Genomic DNA, 18,452 nt, shown 5'->3' with positions numbered 1-18,452 from the left:
TGAAATTAACAGCAGAGCTCAGCTAGGCATTTGATTCAGACCTCACAGAGATTCAAAATAAGCCTTGGCACAAGTTTCAATTTATGAACCAGCACTAGCGTTAATACAAATTTTGTCCAAATCTACAAAGTTTGAGTTAGAACTGGATGCACAAACTCTTTTTTGCTCTCTCTGAGTATCTGCCAGCATTCTGAGGCTTCTGCCTGCTAGAGCCTTTAAAACTCTCTAATCTAATTTTATCTGATGTAATTGGTTCCACAGAAATACCGTAAATCGCCCTAATATTAGAATTATATTCAGTGGGGTATGTCACATGGCCACTGCTCTGACTTCTGGTTTTGGTGAACCTGTGTGAATGCACCTAAACCAATCAAATCCATACCCTTGTGTATGGCTTCACAAAGGAGCTAATACCTGGGGAAAACTGCATTTGAACCCAATTCATTTTCAAACTACAGGCACTGAGCGACCATGAAAGATCATTTTAATATTGTAAAAATTCACGCACCTGCTTTGAAGTGAACTTTGAAGAGCTGGCTCGGCTCTTGTTAGTACCTCAGGAGCCACTAAAATGAAAGAAATGTAGAGTTTTAGGTTTTCATCTGCTGCCCAGCTGACTTGCATCCCATTTTCTTAAGCACTAGTTTCAGGGATTCTCTTTTCCTTTCCTATGTAGCACTTTCCATTTCAAAGTATTTTTCCAACATTAAGAATTAAGTTGTGTCTGGCCTTGCAAGAGAGAGTTCACAAAAGGCCATTCCTTACTGTATCCAGGTTTCTGCTTTTACATTAAAGAAAAATCAGTATGATTTGAGCCAGCATGAGCCTTAAGATGAAACTGGGCCTTTATGTTTTATTATAATGATACAGCCAGCTGTTAGCAAGCCCTTCATGGATGGAAACAGAGATGGCTTGGGGAACAGGAATGGATCTTGCACAGATGTTTCGTATTGATCACTATTTTTTTGCAGCAAAAGTCCCTGATACGTTCATTTTGTTCTTCAACCAAATATATAGTACTCTTTGCTTCAGCTTGCAGGCAGTCAGCAAACATCAACAGTGATAAGCCAAGACTTCAATACTGATATATTTTACTGAAAGAATATTTGAAGTCCTCAGTGGGGAAGGGACAAGCTGTCTCAGAAATTGCCTATCCCCTTTAACCCACTATGGCAGCTGTGATTGACAAGGACACTTCAGCTGACAGGCCAGAAACATTCAGGGACCATAGGGAAAGCATTTTCCATCAAAAGCCCTCAGGATGAAACACGCTTATCACCAAAGACCAGAATGAATCTGAGTCTTCTGAGGCTGAGCACAAGACTGATTTTTTTGAAGCAGGCTTTTCCCCAGTACTGAAATAGCATGGTGACCGGGCAAGCAACCACCACACTTAATCCCATTTGAAAAAGATGCTCAAAATAGAAAGGAGAACTAGATCCTTCTCTCAAATATGTATATGGTGCCCAGATACCATGGTGATGGGTGCTTTAGAAATGCAGATAGACAAATTAATAGTTTAGATCTTCATTTCACAACATTGTCTACTGAAGTCATTCACCTGGCTTTTGTTAGCAGTGGTTATTTCCTCAAGGACTGGAACACATTTCTTCATATTGGGGTAGTTATGGCATGGTGTACTGGCATAAACCACCCCAATTCCATGTGAGGAAGCATCACATACTAACTTGTTGGGCAAGGATGGGTTATCATAGAATATCAGGATTGGAAGGGACCTCAGGAGGTCATCTAGTCCAACCCCCTGCTCAAAGCAGGACTAATCCCCAGACAGATTTTTACCCCAGTTCCCTAAATGGCCCCCTCAAGGATTGAACTCACAGCCTTGGGTTTAGCAGGCCACTGCTCAAACCACTGAGCTATCCCTCCACTGTCTGAGGTGACCTGTTGTTTTGCTTCTAGAAAAACTTTTTGACACTCACATGACAAAACCTGCTTTGAAAACCTGCAATTCAGCAGATGCAATAGAGTTGCTATGTTTGGTACAAATCGGCTATAGTAGTTGATGAATCCCAGAAATGATCTAAACTGTGACACATCCTTTGGCAAGGGAGCGTCCAGGACTGTTCCTTCTCCTGAGATTTGTGAAGGGCTTATTCATCAATAACATGCCCACAATAACCTATCATGTCCTTGAAAAATTAGCGTATTATGCAATTAGCTTGTAACCTGTATTCTTCCAGATATTTTAATACCCTTTTCAGGGTTTCCAGATGTTCTTCATCACTTCCACCAGTCACAATAATGTCCTCCAGATAACATTGTGTACCCAGAATACCTTGCAAAACGTGATCCATTGCCCATTGCCATATAGTAGGAGCTGAAGCAATATCAAACACTAGTCTGTTGAACTGGTACTGACCCATTTGTGTGTTGATTGTGAGGTATGCGTTAGACTCTCCCTCAACTTCCATCCATAGGTAGGCCTGTGACAAATCAATTTTGCTGAATCGTTGTCCCCCTGCCAGTGGTGCAAAAATATCTTCAATTCAAGGCAGGGGATATTTTTCAACTGTCAGTCTAGGGTTTATGGTGACCTTAAAAGCTCCACTCACTCTTACTGCACCACATGTTTTTACAACTGGAACAGTAGCAGTTTCCCACTCAATCCTGGCCAGTTTTGAAAGGATGCCCTCTCTGTCCAGATATTCCAGTTAAGCATCTAACTTCGAGAAGATACCGTAAGGGACAGGTCAAGCTCTGTGAAACTTGGGCTGAGCCTTCTCATCTAGGATTGTTTTAGCCTCCATGTGTTTTAGAGTTCCTGGGCCCTCCTTAAGTACTTCCGATGCCTGACTTAGTATCCCTCCAGATGTCGTTCAACTGTTTTAGTGGAGTCTGCTGAGAGTGACTGCAGAATCTTTATAGATATCTAATCTACCCTTATGTAACCATTCATGGCCCCTCAGGGCTGGCCCTCCTTTCTCAATTACATATAAGTCTAATAAACACTACTTATTGTTATACTCCACATTCACTTGCATCACTCCAATTGGCACGGTTTTTTTCTCCCGTATAAGTTCTTAGTAACATCAGTGTCCCCTTCAGTTTGGTATTTTAAAAAGTTTTGTCATATTCCAAACATGAGATAAGAGAAACAGCAGAGCCTGTGTCCAATTCCATGTTAAGCATTTTGCCTACCACCCTGGTGCCCACCAAATTACAGACTGGTCATTTTTGCTCATACTATATATATGCAGGCTGGCTACTCCACTTTCCCGGTCTGTCACTACTGCCTCTGTCGACATAGTGTACATTGATATTCATTTTTCTTTACTGATTTCGTCTCTTCCTTATTTTTCTTAGTGCAAGAAACTGCTTGGATATGACCCTTTTTATTACAGCTTCTGCAATATGCATCTTTAAATCGGCAATCAGAAGGAGCATGGAACCCTTTTCCATACCAATAACATGCCTGTCTGCTGAGCAGACCGGCTCTGTGTCTGGAGTAAGGCCCTCAACAGCACCTGTTCAGTACTCTTCATGGCCTAACAAGCCAGCCAGGTTGCCTGATGGACCACCCTGCCTGATTGGCTGAGGAAGCCAGCCAGGCGGTTCTTAAACCTTACAGCAGCAGTAGCTTGCTGGCGGCTCAACTCACATGCCCATGGACTATCTGCCTTCCTGTGCTCATCTCTAAGTCCTGCTCCTGCTCTGCTCCTCCACAGCTCCAGCCCAGACATGGTCCTGCACCCAGCTTTGTTCCCATCCTGTCCCAGCCTCCTCCTGCCTCAGAACCAACCCTGCTCCTGCCTTCCCTAACTCCTGGTAACCCGGCTCCAACCATAAGCTTTGACTCTGACTCTGCTTCAACCCTTGACTCTGTCATTTAGATGCTGACCACTAGGCCGACTCCTGCTCTGGCCGCTAGGCCTGGCTGCCTAGGACCCGGTCCCCTGACACTCTTGCCCTGGGTTACAGATAGTGTGAGCATTCGTATTTCTGTTTTAGTGCCAGTATGCAATTCTATTGCATCCCTCTCTGCAATTTCCATTGCTACTCCAATTTCTACTGTGCGTTTAAAGGTGTGAGCTTCTTCTGGGTGCTTTCATTCAGCAGTCCCTATACAAATCTGTCTCTTAGGGCCTCGCTAAGCCCATTCTTAAAAGTACAGTGTTCTGATAATCTTTTTAACTCTGTCGCAAAGGAGGAAATAGATTCACTTTCAAGCCGATTTCGCTTATGAAACCTGAACCTTTCTGCTATAAGCAGGGGCTTGGGTGACAATCTTGAACAATTTGCACTCTTTAAAGGTTTTGCTGGCTGGCTTCTCTGGGACAATCAGATTACATAATAAACTGTAGGTTTTTCCTCCAATCACAATCAGTAATGCTGCTGCATGTTTTGCTCGGGGATTCTCATTTACTTCAAAATATTCCTCCAGCCTCTCTAGATATGTGGGCCAGTCCTCCACAGCAGCCTCAAAGCCCTCCGTTTTTCCAATACCGCTTGCCATTTCACCTCGCTGCTGTTACTTTAGCTGCTGTTAGCTCTTAGGGACTGCAAGCAAGGTCCCACCATCATCGCCCATTGCTGTGTATTGTGGAAGTAGCACAAATCCCTGATTATAAACCCAGACACATCCATACAGGTGGAGCCAGGATGGCTGACTGAATCTGTACTGCGTAGAGATAGAAGAAAAACAGAGTAACCACTATACAACAGCAAATTCAACATCAGCAACTGCTTAAAAAACTATAACTGCAAATTCACATGAAGAAATTCAACCCTCCATTCAATACATTCAAATACATCACAATCACCTTGGCAACTGAGCTAGGCAGTACTTCAATATCCTGGGAAGTTTCCCAAAATCTGGGAATTTTTGAGTAAAATGTTTTGAATGAAAATTCCCAATTTCCCAAGTTGAAACATTTTACTCACAAATTCCCAGGTTTGGGGAAATTTCCCAGGATATAGGCCTGGTCTACACTAGGACTTTAATTCGAATTTAGCAGCGTTAATTCGAACTAACCGCTCAACCGTCCACACCAGGAAGCCATTTAATTCGAACTAGAGGGCTCTTTAGTTCGAATTTGGTACTCCACCCCGACAGGTGGAGTAACGCTAAATTCGACATGGCTAGCTCAAATTAGGCTAGGTGTGGATGCAAATCGAACTTAGTAGCTCCGGGAGCTATCCCACAGTGCACCACTCTGTTGACGCTCTGGACAGCAGTCCGAGCTTGGATTCTCTGACCAGCCACACAGGAAATGACCCGGGAAAATTTGAATTCATTTTCCTGTCTGGGCACTTTGAATCTGACGTCCTGGCTGGACATCGGGGCGAGCTCCGCAGCACCTGCAATGATGCAGAGCTCTCCAGCAGAGGAGTCCGGCCAATCCAAGAATAGAAAGAGGTCCCCAGCATGGACAGACCGGGAAGTCCTGGATCTGATCGGTGTGTGGGGTGAGGAGTCTGTGCTGTCGGAGCTGCGCTCCAGCAAGCGGAATGCAAAGACCTTCGAGAAGGTCTCCAAAGCAATGATAGAGAAAGGATACAGCCGGGATGCAATGCAGTGCCGCGTGAAAATCAAGGACCTGAGACAAGGTTACCAAAAAGTCAGAGCGGCAAACGGACGCTCCGGAGCCCTGCCGCAGACATGCCGCTTCTACGAGGCACTGCATGCCATTCTAGGTGGGTCTGCCACCACTGCCCCACCAGTGACCGTGGACTCAGTGGATGACATAGTGAACCTGGACAGTTCCTCCTCGATGTTCGCCGATGTGGAAGATGAGGAAGGGTCTGTGGAGGACGGCGCAGGCGACAGCGAACACAATACCACTTTCCCTGACAGCCAGGATCTCTTCATCACCCTCACAGAGATCCCCTACCAACCCTCCCCGGCCGTTAACCCGGACTCTGAATCAGGGGAAGGATCAGGCGGTAAGTGATATAAACATGTAAACATTTATTTTTTATAAAACAGGTATAAAAAAATAGAAATGCTATATATAAAATTTTCAATGAAAAACTATATGAAAAGTAGGTCCACACATATAGGGATTGAACAATAATCCTCCAGGGACAATTCAAGAAAGGTCTCATTTAGGTCCTCAAAAAGCCTCCGCAGGAGGTTCCTGGGGAGAGGTGCCTTGTTGGGTGCTCCATGGAAGCACACTCTTCCGCGCCAGGACATCCTTATGTAGATGGGAATCATCGCCTCCACAAGCATGGCCGCATATGGTCCTGGTCTCTGCAGGGCTTCCCTTAGCATCCGCTCTTTGTGACTCCGAGGGACCCGCATCATGGTGATCTCGTTCATGAAATGCTGCATCTAATTAGGGCAATTAGTGTATTGTTACTGTTGTGAATGGTTGACTTTTACTTTGCATAACAATGACCCTCGCTTAACAGCCACGTGTTGTAGGCCACATAGGAAAAGCATACATTGATCTTTCCCATGCACTGGCGGGAGTGGCTGGAAAAGGGTCAGAGTATATGATTTCCAGATTGCCTTTAGCGGGAGGGCACAGCTATCCATTAACTGATAAGCAGAATGTACTGTAAGGCTTACCAGGACTGTCTGCTAGACGGATTCAGCTGTCTCTCCCCACTTGTCCGCTCTCCTGTGCAATGCTGCAGCCAATGAGAGCGTATTCCGAAATCTCGAACTTGTCCTGAGATCTCGTGAGACTTGTTGCCCTGTATGGTCTTGTTCAGAGAAACTGACTAGACTGTGTTCATTGTTCGCAAACATGTATCTGTTCAAGGAAATCAGTTACTTTTCCCATCACACAGCTTCGGCTCTTTCCCGGACTGCCCCGGCATCCCCCTCGCAGAGGCTGGCGCAGATTAGGCGGCGAAAGAAAAAGATAGGGACGAGATGTTCGCAGAACTGATGGCTTGCTCCAGAGCCGAGGCGGCAGAGCAGAGACAGTGGAGGGAGACCCTATGTCAACAGCATCGCACACACATCGAACGGGAGGACAGGTGGCGGCAGGAAGACCAGCAGGCGACTCAAACGCTGCTTGGGCTAATGAGGGAGCAAACGGACACGCTCCGGCGCCTTGTTGATGTTATGCAGGACCGCAGGCAGGAGGACAGAGCCCCCCTGCAGTGTATCTGCAACCGCCCTCCCCCGCCAAGAAGTCCTGCCCCCCCCTCACCCAAAAGTACAAGACGGCGGGGCGGTAGGGGCCGTGAGAACTGTCACTGCACCACTGCATAGCACTAATGTACCACACACCTCTCACGCTATAAATTTGTAGAAGTGCTTCCCTTACAGGCTCACCCAGTCCCAAATCCAAGTTTCATCCCCCCAGTGTGTATTAGATTATTAAAAGCTGTTTGCTGTTATTCACTGTTTCGGTCACGTCTTTCGTGTCAGAGGATTTTTTTGTGTATGGGGGGGGGGATTTATAATTGCACGGTATAGCCTACATTACCAGGGTACAGACTTGGGGCCATGATCAACTGCAGGGCACACACACACTGCAGTCAGTAGGCACCAGGGTCACTCTGTGTGGTGTATGCTGCCCCGGGTCATTCTGTGATGTGTATGCTTGTCCAGGGTCCTAGCGCCTGCCATCCCCTTAATGTTAAGGCACGCTGCCCGTACCATGAACTTCCACCGTAGCAACGAGCCTCTCCGCTGCCCTGAGCCCCAACAAGAGCCCTCATCCACGGACAGATACTCACCCTTCCCCCACACCCCTCACCCCTTCCTACGCCCAAACCCACAGCCCACTGCCATCATCCAAACCCCTATCCAAAGAAGGCACCACTCGCCCCTTCCTGCAAACCCACCCCTTCCCGCAAACCCTCCCCTTCATGCACAACCACTTGCAACCGTCCCCCACCCCAGAGACCTATGTAGGAGCAGGAGGATGTCATTCCTCTATGGAACAAGCGGTCTGTACATCAGTGCACACCGTGCACAGCACAGTATGCGTCCATGTTTCAACACCTGAACAGAAATGCAAAGTAAAACAAAGATTTATTAATAATGAGTGTTACAATTAATTTGCTTTAAAACATGCTTTGGAAGTGGGGGAAACTTGGAGAACAGGGTATGTAACCGCAGATCGAAATCGACACATACAGACACAGGCCCAGGGTCAGTTTCTCTTGAAAGCAAGTGGAGAGTCATAGGTTACCCTGCTCTCCGAGGAAACTTGCTTTCAAAGCCTCCCGGATACACAGTGCTTCCCGCTGGGATATTCTCTCGGCACGGGTGTCTGGCTGAGCGTAAACTGCAGCCAGGCGATTTGCCTCAACCTCCCATCCGGACAAAAAGGTCTCGCCCTTGGTCTCACAGAGATTGTGTAGCACACAGCAAGCAGCAATAACCACGGGGATATTCTTTTCGCTGATGTCCGAGCGAGTCAGTAAGCTCCGCCATCTCCCCTTGAGACGTCCGAAAGCACACTCCACCACCATTCTGCACTTGCTCAGCCGGTAGTTGAAGAGTTCCTTCTCACTGTCCAAGGCGCCTGTATAGGGCTTCATGAGCCAGGGCATTAGCGGGTAGGCTGGGTCCCCGAGGATCACTGTAGGCATCTGCACATCCCCAACCGTTATTTTGTGGTCCGGGAAGAAAGTACCTGCCTGGAGGCGTTTAAACAGACCAGAGTTCCTGAACACACACGCGTCATGAACCTTGCCCGCCCACCCGACGAAGATGTTGGTAAAACGTCCCCTATGGTCTACCAGTGCTTGCAGCACCATTGAAAAGTAGCCCTTTCGGTTAATGTACTCGCTGGCCTGGTGGGCTGGTGCCAGGATAGGGATGTGAGTCCCATCTATAGCCCCACCGCAGTTTGGGAATCCCATCGCGGCGAAGCCATCTATGATGTCCTGGACGTTTCCGAGAGTCACTACCTTTGAGAGAAGTTGCTCAACGATTGCGTGGGCTACTTCAATCACAGCAACCCCCATGGTAGATTTGCCCACGCCAAAGTGGTTCGCTACTGACCGGTAGCTGTCTGGCATTGCAAGTTTCCAGAGGGCTATGGCCACTCGCTTCTGCACACTCAGGGCTGCTCGCATCCGGGTGTCCTGGCGCTTCAGGGCAGGGGACAGCAAGTCACAGAGTTCAAGGAAAGTGCCCTTACGCATCCTGAAGTTTCGCAGCCACTGTGATTCATCCCAGACCTGCAGCACTATGCAGTCCCACCAGTCCGTGCTTGTTTCCCGGGCCCAGAATCGCCGTTCCACACCATGAACTTGACCCATTGCCACCATGATCTCCACTGCGCAGCGTACCCTGCTTTGTGAGAGGTCTGCGCCACTCTGTGAATTCCTGTCCTCACCGCGCTGCCGGAGCCTCCTCGCCCGATTTCTCAGCAGCTGACTGTGGAAGAGGTGGACGATAAGGTGCGAGGAGTTGACAACGGCCATAAGTGCAGCGATGATCGCAGCGGGCTCCATGCTCGCAGTGCTGTGGCGTACGCGCTGTAACCGACAAGAGAAGGGCGCGAACAGATTTCCCGCAGGTGCTTTCATGGAGGGAGGGCGTGATTGACGGTTCAATGACAACAGTTACCCAAAAGCACCCTCGACACATTTTTCCCCCAGGAGGCATTGGGAGCTCTACCCAGCATTCCAATGGGCAGCGGGGACTGCAGGAACTGTGGGATAGCTTCCCACAGTGCACCGCTTCCAAAGTCGACGCCAGCCCTGTTACTGTGGACTCAGAAATTCGAATTAGTGTATTTACTGTGGATACACAAATTCGACTTCATAAGGTCGAATCCACAAATTCGACTTAAGTAGATTCGAAATAGTCTTGTAGTGTAGACAAGGCCTTAGAAGCACTGTAAGAAACTTTATCTGGGAATTTTTCACCAGATTTGGGAAATTTTTAGCGCTAGGTTGGGAAAAGTTGGCATCACAATATAGAAGCACTGGAGCTAGGAAGAGTGAGGTCAGCAGCTTCCCTGTTACTGTCTAAGGAGAGCTGAAGCACCAGCAGCCCATCCTCATAGCATGAGCTGTACAGGAGAGCTGAATGCATGAGGAAGGCCAAGAGGAACGGTGTTCTCTATATCTGTCTACAGCCCAGGGGCGGAAAGAGGAGGGTAGGCTGGGCTTTGCACATTCTGATATTTGCCAAGCTCCGCATCGGAACCCACACTGCAATTCAGTGAATTCTCCCTTTCCTAGTTCTTAGGCTGAGTCCATTTGATGCCATATTTCAGCCTAGGCTACATTTTCATGGCTGAGTTATATACCCTTCTGAAGACAGACCCTTAACTGTAGTTGGGTAAGTGGGGACCAGTACAATAATATGAGAACTGAGCTATGAAGGCTTGATTCTCCACTGAACCTGAGTTCTGCTGAGATGCAGTGGAGAAGGAGGGTTCTTGGAGAGCTGGTCACAGCTCCTTGATTCTCAGCTGCTTTGCCCCAGTGTAAAGTGAAGCTGCAGAGAGGCAGGTTTAGCATATACCACTGAGGTATAGTCCTTCAGGGACCTTATGCCAGTGGAGAATCAGATGTAATGGATCTGCCATGCCTCCTCACCCAGACACCCACCCTGCCTCCACTTTCAGTAAGAGGGAGGGCTCTGGTGCTGGAGGAAGCAGAGCAGCCTTCATCAGCTTGATGCCAACAGAGATTCCCCCTACACAAGGGCAATTCTCTAGTGCAAATCCCCAGCCACTTTAGGTGCACTCTGCATTGTGTAAACAACACATAGTGAACTTGACAGACTGAAAAATCTGGTCCATAGTGTTTATCCCAAAGCCAAAATTGTAGCACTGGCCAATCTTTGTAAAAGCCTCCATACTACTGTTACTGTCACTGCAATAACAGGGGCCTAAATCTTCACTTTCCAGGGTGACCCAGACAAAGGTGTATTTTCTGCAAATCTCCACCTCAGTGCTACAAAACATTCATCAGGCCACTGCAGCACAAATTTGGTAGATTCTCCTTTAAATAAATTGACATTCTTTCAGAGTAAAGGTTTGGGCTGAGATTTTAAGGGAGCCTGAGGGAGTTAGGTGCCCAACTCTCACAGCAATTCATGTGCCTACAATCTCTACAACGTTTAGGGCCCATTTGTTCCCCAAGACAAATAGACACCACTCCCATTGACTTCAGCTGATTTAAAAGCAGCAGTGTGTCTGAGGGCAGAATTTGGGTCCCAAATGCTTTTTCTTCTGATTTTCCCCTTGCAGATTGTGCTTATAGAAGCTTTGGCTTTTCACTGGGTCTATGAAATCCCTTTGTATAACCCTCAGTCAGAAGAGATGGGCATGAATAGCTGTTTTTTTCATCACATGATCTAGAAAAAAAGGCTGAGTTAGGACTCTATTCATCACGGATAGGATTCATATATAAAGTAGGAGTGAATTTCGTTCCTTTCATCAGATCTGGCTGATAGGGTGGAAGTTCTTTTTCTTGCCCACTCCCTCTGTTTTCTTTACCAGAACACACATTCATCATAAAGGTCAAACTAAATTCACAATATAAATTAATTATAGATGTTATCAACAGCAAAAGCTGATCCAGGGATGTGAATTCTGGTGCCCTTTCTGTCATTTGCCATTAGTGTTGTTAAGGGCTAACATTTTAAAAGATAGCTCAGCCTTTTGTCTGTTTGTTGGATTTTTCTGTGACAGGTATATATGTATCAAGGAAGTTTATTCCTGTCCTGCAAGTGCGTCACTGCAGAGAGCAGCATCTTTCTATTTCTGGAAGGTGTCTAAGGAATAACTTAATTCTTCATCAAAGACACTCAACTCAGTGCAGGAAATTACTAAATAGTTCTTAATTAAATTAAATCATTTTCTTTTTCTTGATATCTGCCAGATGCATGCATAGGGCATTTACATCTGTATCTCTTTCATGTATCCATTTAAAATGAATTGTGATAAGTAAACTGTTCATGAATAATGAGGGACAGATGTGAGTTCCAAACACTTTATTGCCAGCTCATTACATGCATCACAGCGAAAGAAATGTCCAGTGACCACCCAAGTTTGCAACAGGGACTGAGGGCAAAGATATTAACAAAACATAATAGCAACACTTATTAAGTAGAGCTGGTACTAAAATCAGAATTTTCAGCCTGTGGGAAATTCTGATAATTCTAAAAATGAAAATAACGGGACAAAAAATTTAACTGTCAAAATTTTTGGCAGAATGGAAAGTTCTGAAAAATTTCAGTTCAAATCATTTTGTTTCTACATTTCCATTAGAAACTAAAACTAAATGATTTGACATCTCCAAATCAAAATGTTTAATTTCAACTTGGTTCAGCCTTAACCTGAGATGCCAAAGTGACTCATGGGAGCTGAATTTATGTCTCTCATACCTCCATTTCCTGATGTGGGCCAGGCTCCCTGGTGATACCACATCACCCATGATGCGCTATGGTCACATGAGTTCCATGAGGCATGGTGTTGGTTCAACCAGAGGGGAGACCGTGGTGTGTCATAGAGATGTAGTCTAGTCATGGAACCCACCCCATAGAGAAGAATGGGGGTATGAGGTATCCAAAGTACAACTCCCATGAGGTGCTGTGGCAGCTGAAGCATACCCAAAGTAAAGTCATACTGACTGAAAACAACTTGAAATGAAATATTTAGTTTAGATTTTCCTGATGGAAAATTGACACATTATTTTCAAAATAATTCCCACCAAAAATTTTGATTTTGCAGAAACTGCATTTTCTGTCAAAAAAAAAATATTTTGACAGAAAATTCCTGACCAGCTCCAATATTAAGCTGTGTACAAAAAGCATCTCTGTATAGTAGATATGTTCAGATGCAATAGGCCCTCAATTACAGAATATATTTTTTCACCTGTCAAACTAAGCAAAATCTTGACAGGTTTCCTAGCCTAGTGTCGAAAATATGAAATAGGTAATTGCAAAAAATGTCAGGGTTAATTCTCCAAACAAACTGGAGCTCTAGAAGCAAAGAGTCCTCGTACTGTCAGAGGTCTCTATGTGCATTCTGGTGAATTAGATGTGAATTAATCTGACTATAATAACTGTCAGAGCCTCAGAATGTTTGGTGATTTGATAAACATACAGAAGCTTGGATGCTTATCCAAATCTGTATGCCTGATTATATCATTCTTTCTTCTTTGAGTGCTGGTCCCTATGTGTATTCCACTGTGGGTATGCATGTGCTCCATGCACCTGAGACCGGAGAATTCTTGTAAGTCTCTTGTTCCATGACAGCACCCCTACCCTCCTCAGGCTCCGCACCAAGAGCATAAGGGGAAGGGCAGACCAACCACCTCTCCAGGTCCTTCTTACTGCTGCATGACCTGAGTTGGAATCCTCCAGTGTCCAGAGCTGATTGTTCTCTTCTCCTGTAAATATTCAAGTTATGCTGTTCTCAGGGGTTTTTAATTGTTAGTGTTTTATAGCTCCCCAGTTATCCAGTGTTAGAATCCCCACCCTGGGAGCTCTCCTAGTCACTTGGCGGGGTACTTAGATTTTGCCCAGCATATCGGACTTCAAAAACTGTGTCTCCTGCCTCCACTCCTGTTCAGTCAGCAACAGCCACCAGGGTTCCCTCTGCTGCCTCAGAGATGCTCACATCTCTGCTAAGTGCAGTACCTGCTACTCTTTTCCCAACCAAACATGGAAAGCACGAGAATTTCAGCTTTGGAAGCACCTTATACATTGGCCAGGGTCAGCAAGAAGCATGCTCTCCAGTACTATGTCTGACTCCAGAGTGGAGACAGGAGCAGGAAGGACCCTTTGGTTGGGCCCCCTTATGAGAGTAAGGCGCACTCTCACAGATGTAAAAGCAGATCCACTTCTAGACCCTCAAAGAGGAGAGATCCCTCCCCAACCTTCTACAAGTCAGGTGAGCCTTCACGCTCAATTCATAACATCTGAGGCCCTCCTAAAACTTAATGGCATCTTCAAAAGACTCATAGGAGCAAGATTTCTTCTGTATCAGCATCTGCATCAACTTGGACACTGACTGTGGTGCCACCTAAAATGAAGCACTGGGACAAGAAGGATGAGGAACCACTGGTACTGTCAAAAACTGCACAGATGGAGACTCAATCACCGGTGGTACCATCATGGCCACATAAGGAACTGCCATCTATACCTACTAAGGTGGCACAGAGTGACAAGACACAACCTCCAAAGGTGCAGGTGATTTATACCACTCTGAACTATATCTTTGACCTCCCAGATCTACAATTTCCCTTGTTATCAGGACCGATCCTCATCAGAGAGATACAAATGCCTGTGGGAATCCAAGACTCTGGGAGAAGTCTATCCCCCACCCAGTTCACTAGCCCCGGTTTCCTATTCATGGATCTGTTGGCACTGCCAGTGGACCCAGATCCAACCTTTGCATCTTTGGGAATATTGCGTGTTAGTCACTCACAGCGGCATACACATAGCAACTAGCACTCAAAGAAGAAAGAGAAGTTACTTGCCTTGTTATAACTGGAATTTGCTGAGATGCGTGATCCCTATCTGTATTCCGCTACTAGCTCTCCTTCCCCTCTGCTTCAATCATGACTAGATTTGCAATAGAGAAGGAACAAGGGAGGCAGTCTACCCTGCCCCTTACACCCTCAGCGTGCCGCTTGAGGCGAGCAGGGGCACAGACATGGACTAACAGATGCTAATTGAAAGAATTCTCCAGTCTCAGGCACATGGAGTGCATGCGTAACCACCGTGGAATACAGATAGGGACCACACATCTCAAAGAACTCCAGTTACAGCAAGGTAAATAACTTCCCTTTATTGTGACACACTGAAGTTGTTACATCACTCTGAATCCAAGGAAAACAATAGAATCTCTTTACACAGCTAGTAACTCTACATGGTTCTGTGTAATTCACCATGATTTCTAACATTAGTCAATTATATCTTTCTGTGACAGACCAACATGATCATTCTTTTTTGAAGTTTTTTTATTTATTTATTTGGGAGGAAAAAGAATAAACAGACAATAAAAGACTGAGACACATGTAATGAAATCCTTTCTTTGGCTGGGGAAGCAAAGTGAATTTTTCCCCCGACTATGTAGCATAAATGATAACACATGCCATATATTCGAGTAATTCACCCATTACAGAAACCATACATTAAGGAGAATCTTCCTGTAGTGAAGAGTGGGAAAAGCATGTGATCAGCTCCATTAAATATTTTGAAAAATCAGCTAATTTATTAAGCTGTTTTATTTCTTAAGAGTTAGCTTAAAATATTCTTTCCAAACGCTAATGAAGTTGAACTCTCAGCTCTTATTGTGGCTTGAAGGTTAATACAAACATTATATTTGTGCTTAAACATATTAATTATTGAGGGTGTTCTGTTTTAATCAGATCAGCCCTTTGAAGCCAGAAGACAGCAATGCTGATAGAAGAGGAAATATGGTCTAGTGATGAAAATAGAGGGCAAGGAGTCAAATCGAAGCTCTTTTCCCAGTTCTGGCATAAAGCATACTATGTGGTCTTGGTTAGCTCATAGAGGATCTGACCCAAAGCCCATTGAAATCAATAGGAGTCTTTCTATTTGTCAGTGGGCTTTGGATCACACCCAAAAACTTTATTCCTCAGTTTACTTATCTATCAAACTTATATAATTACCCATTGCATGGGAGTATTGTGAGGCTTAAGTCATTAATGTTTGGAAAACATCTATGAGATATTTGGGTGGAAAGTGGTATGGGGTGCAAAGTACTATTATTACTGATTACAAGTATAGTCTTCCATATGTGCTCCCTTCCTCTCCAACACAAGCACACCTACACAGGAATGCTTATCTGTACATGCCGTCTCCCAATCCCTAGTATTATCCCTTGTTTCTTGTTTCACCTGCAAGTGCCTTAACTGGACTCCTCCACCCATCTGCAGAACCATCTTGCTATCTCTCTTTGGCAAGTTCTCATCTTCCCTGTGATTTACCTAGCCAGCTGTCACACCCTCCTTCTTTTCCAGTCATGACAAATGACAAGACACCAACTTGTCATCTGTTTAGACTGTAAGCAGCTTGCAGCAGCAACTGTCTCTATTTTGTGTCTTGTATGGCATCAAGCAGGTTGTTGGTTCTTACCAAATAATAAATACTAATAACAAAGTGACCCTTTCCCTTAGCGCCACCTAACGAAGGCCACCAATGCTTGGTTCCTACTGTCATCTGCAAATTCATAGACTCATAGAATTTAAGGTCAGAAAGGACCTTCATGATCACAAACTCTTGCACATCGCAAGCCATAGAACCTCACCCACCCACTCCTGTAGTAGATCTTAACCTCAGGCTGAGTTACTGAAGTCTTCAAATCATGGTTTAAAGCAGGGGTAGGCAACCCATGGCACATGTGCCAAAGGCGGCACATGAGCTGATTTTCAGTGGCACTCACGCTGCCCATGTCCTGGCTACCGGGTCAGGGGCTCTGCATTTTAATTTAATTTTAAATGAAGCTTCTTAAACATTTTAAAAACCTTATTTACTTTACATACAACAATAGTTTAGTTATATATTATAGACTTGTAGAAAGTGACCTTCTAAAAACGTTAAAATGTATTGCTGGCATGCGAAACCTTAAATCAGAGTGAATAAATGAAGACTCGGCACACCACTTCTGAAAGGTTGCCAACTTCTGGTTTAAAGACTTCAAGTTACAGAGAATCCACCATTTACTGTAGTTTAACCCAGCAAGTGACCAATGCCCCATGCTGCAGAGGAAGGTGAAAAACCCCAGAGTCTCTGCTAATCTGACCCAGGGGAAAATTCCTTCCCGACCCCAAATATGGCGATCTGTTAGACCATGAGCATGTGGGCAAGATCCACCAGGCAGATACCTGGGAAAGAATTCTCTCTAATAACTCAGAGCTCTCCTCATGCAATGTCCCATCACCAGCCACTTGAAAGTGTCTGCAAACCTACACACTGCCTCCCCAGAAAACCCCTGGCCCAGCCTGGAAGAGCAGCCAATTCCCAGGTGAACACCTAGCTTGAAAATTTGTGCCATTCTGTAGCTAAAGGATGCATTTTGTATAGACCCTGGGTCATAATAATTAAAAATGGCAAAGACTTACTAGGACATAGATATAATCCGCAGGAGCAGCTGCTGCATCCTCAAGTATATCACTCCCTGCCAGTGTGGCACATAGTTCTCCTGACAGAGGACATGCTAAAGAAGTGTGTGATCCTGCACTTGGACCTGACTGCTGCTATGGTATGTTATATCATTGACTGTTCTCTATCATTGTTCTTGTAGAAACTATATAGGAAAGAAATCAAGCCACCTTTTAAACCAGCAGTGGGACGGCCAGAAGACACGTTTCATTTTGACCCGGAGTTCACATCACGGACCCCTACAGGTTAGCATCAATAATGAGATGGAACAGAAGTGATGGATATTTTCAGTTAAATGCTCCACCCCCACTGAAGTCAATAGGCCTGATCTTTTCTGGAATCAGTGGGCCTTGTCGGGTCAAGCCAGCAGGAAGCTGTGAGTGCTCAGCATTTCTCAGGAACAAGCCCATAGTTACTTCTCCAACTTGTCATTGGGTATGTCATCCAGAAAGGAAAGGTGCCTGATATTACCAAAACTAAAGAAAAATTGCAGTTTTTATTGTTTGATTTTTTATTTTGGGGTGGGTTTTTTGTTGTTTTTTTGTTTTTGTTTGGTTGGTTAGGTTAAATGACTGTTTTAAATGACAACAATTTCAAAGGATTTGGCGGCTGTGCAAGTTAGTATGTAACTGTGTTACACTTCTGTCTGATTTAATTGTGAAATGCCCTAGAACACTCTGACCAGTGGAACTTGATGAATGGTAACCCTGATGGAGAGGCAAATTCTCTGCTGGCAAAACTCCAGTGAAGCCAGTGGATTTATGCCTGCAGAGAATTTGGCTCATAACATCCACCTGGTTAATGACCAATAAATGCTCCAGATGGGACTGTTGTTCCTATTTTTATTCATAATTTCCACTTCAGACTAGCGATAACATATGCCAGACAGTATATTTTAGGGCAGTTGTTACCCTGGTAGGTCAGTCTTTTGAACAGACAACAGTGGTACCAGTAACCTCCTAAGCACTAATCCCAGCTGCAACACTGACTCTCTGTGACCTCGGACAAATCATTTAACCACTCTGCCACAGTTTCCCCATCTGCAAAATGGACACAATAATACTTAACTATGTGCCCCACCAGTGCGAATAATTACTTTTTATTGTTTGTAAAGCCCTCTGAAGATGGTAAGTGCTATAGATAATGTTAAACACTAAAATAAAACATTTAAGTATTAAAATAAAATTGCTTCTGGCTTCAAGCTTCAATTGCCAGCTTGTCTCAGAATTATAAGAAATGAGTGAATCAGTTCTGATACGAATAAAACCACTAGAGATGGGTCATGGCTCTTGGACCCAAAGCTGAACTTTCCCATAGTTTTGGTTTGGGCTGATTGAGGTTTTGCCTAAGGCCTCTCTCTTAAAAATAATCCAAGCCTTCACCCAAAGCTTGACTCAAACTTGTCAGGGTGTGAAAAATGCTT

At 45.1% G+C, this 18,452-nt stretch overlaps 1 protein-coding gene across 3 annotated transcripts in view; it reads left to right on the top strand.

Moving 5' to 3' along the window:
* RPS6KA2 (ribosomal protein S6 kinase A2) overlaps positions 1-18,452 on the top strand; it is a 451,617-nt gene that overhangs the window by 385,517 nt on the left and 47,648 nt on the right. For all 3 annotated transcript variants that reach the window (XM_045011087.1, XM_045011086.1, XM_045011088.1), the window contains one exon: positions 17,172-17,274. In XM_045011087.1, coding sequence (XP_044867022.1) covers positions 17,172-17,274 — 103 coding nt within the window. The remainder of the gene's footprint in view (positions 1-17,171; positions 17,275-18,452) is intronic.

The sequence above is a fragment of the Mauremys mutica genome, chromosome 3 (assembly GCF_020497125.1).
Source record: "Mauremys mutica isolate MM-2020 ecotype Southern chromosome 3, ASM2049712v1, whole genome shotgun sequence".
NCBI lineage: Eukaryota > Metazoa > Chordata > Testudines > Geoemydidae > Mauremys > Mauremys mutica.
The sequence above is the reverse complement of the archived record's forward strand: the minus strand, read 5'-3'. Positions and strand labels throughout refer to the sequence as shown.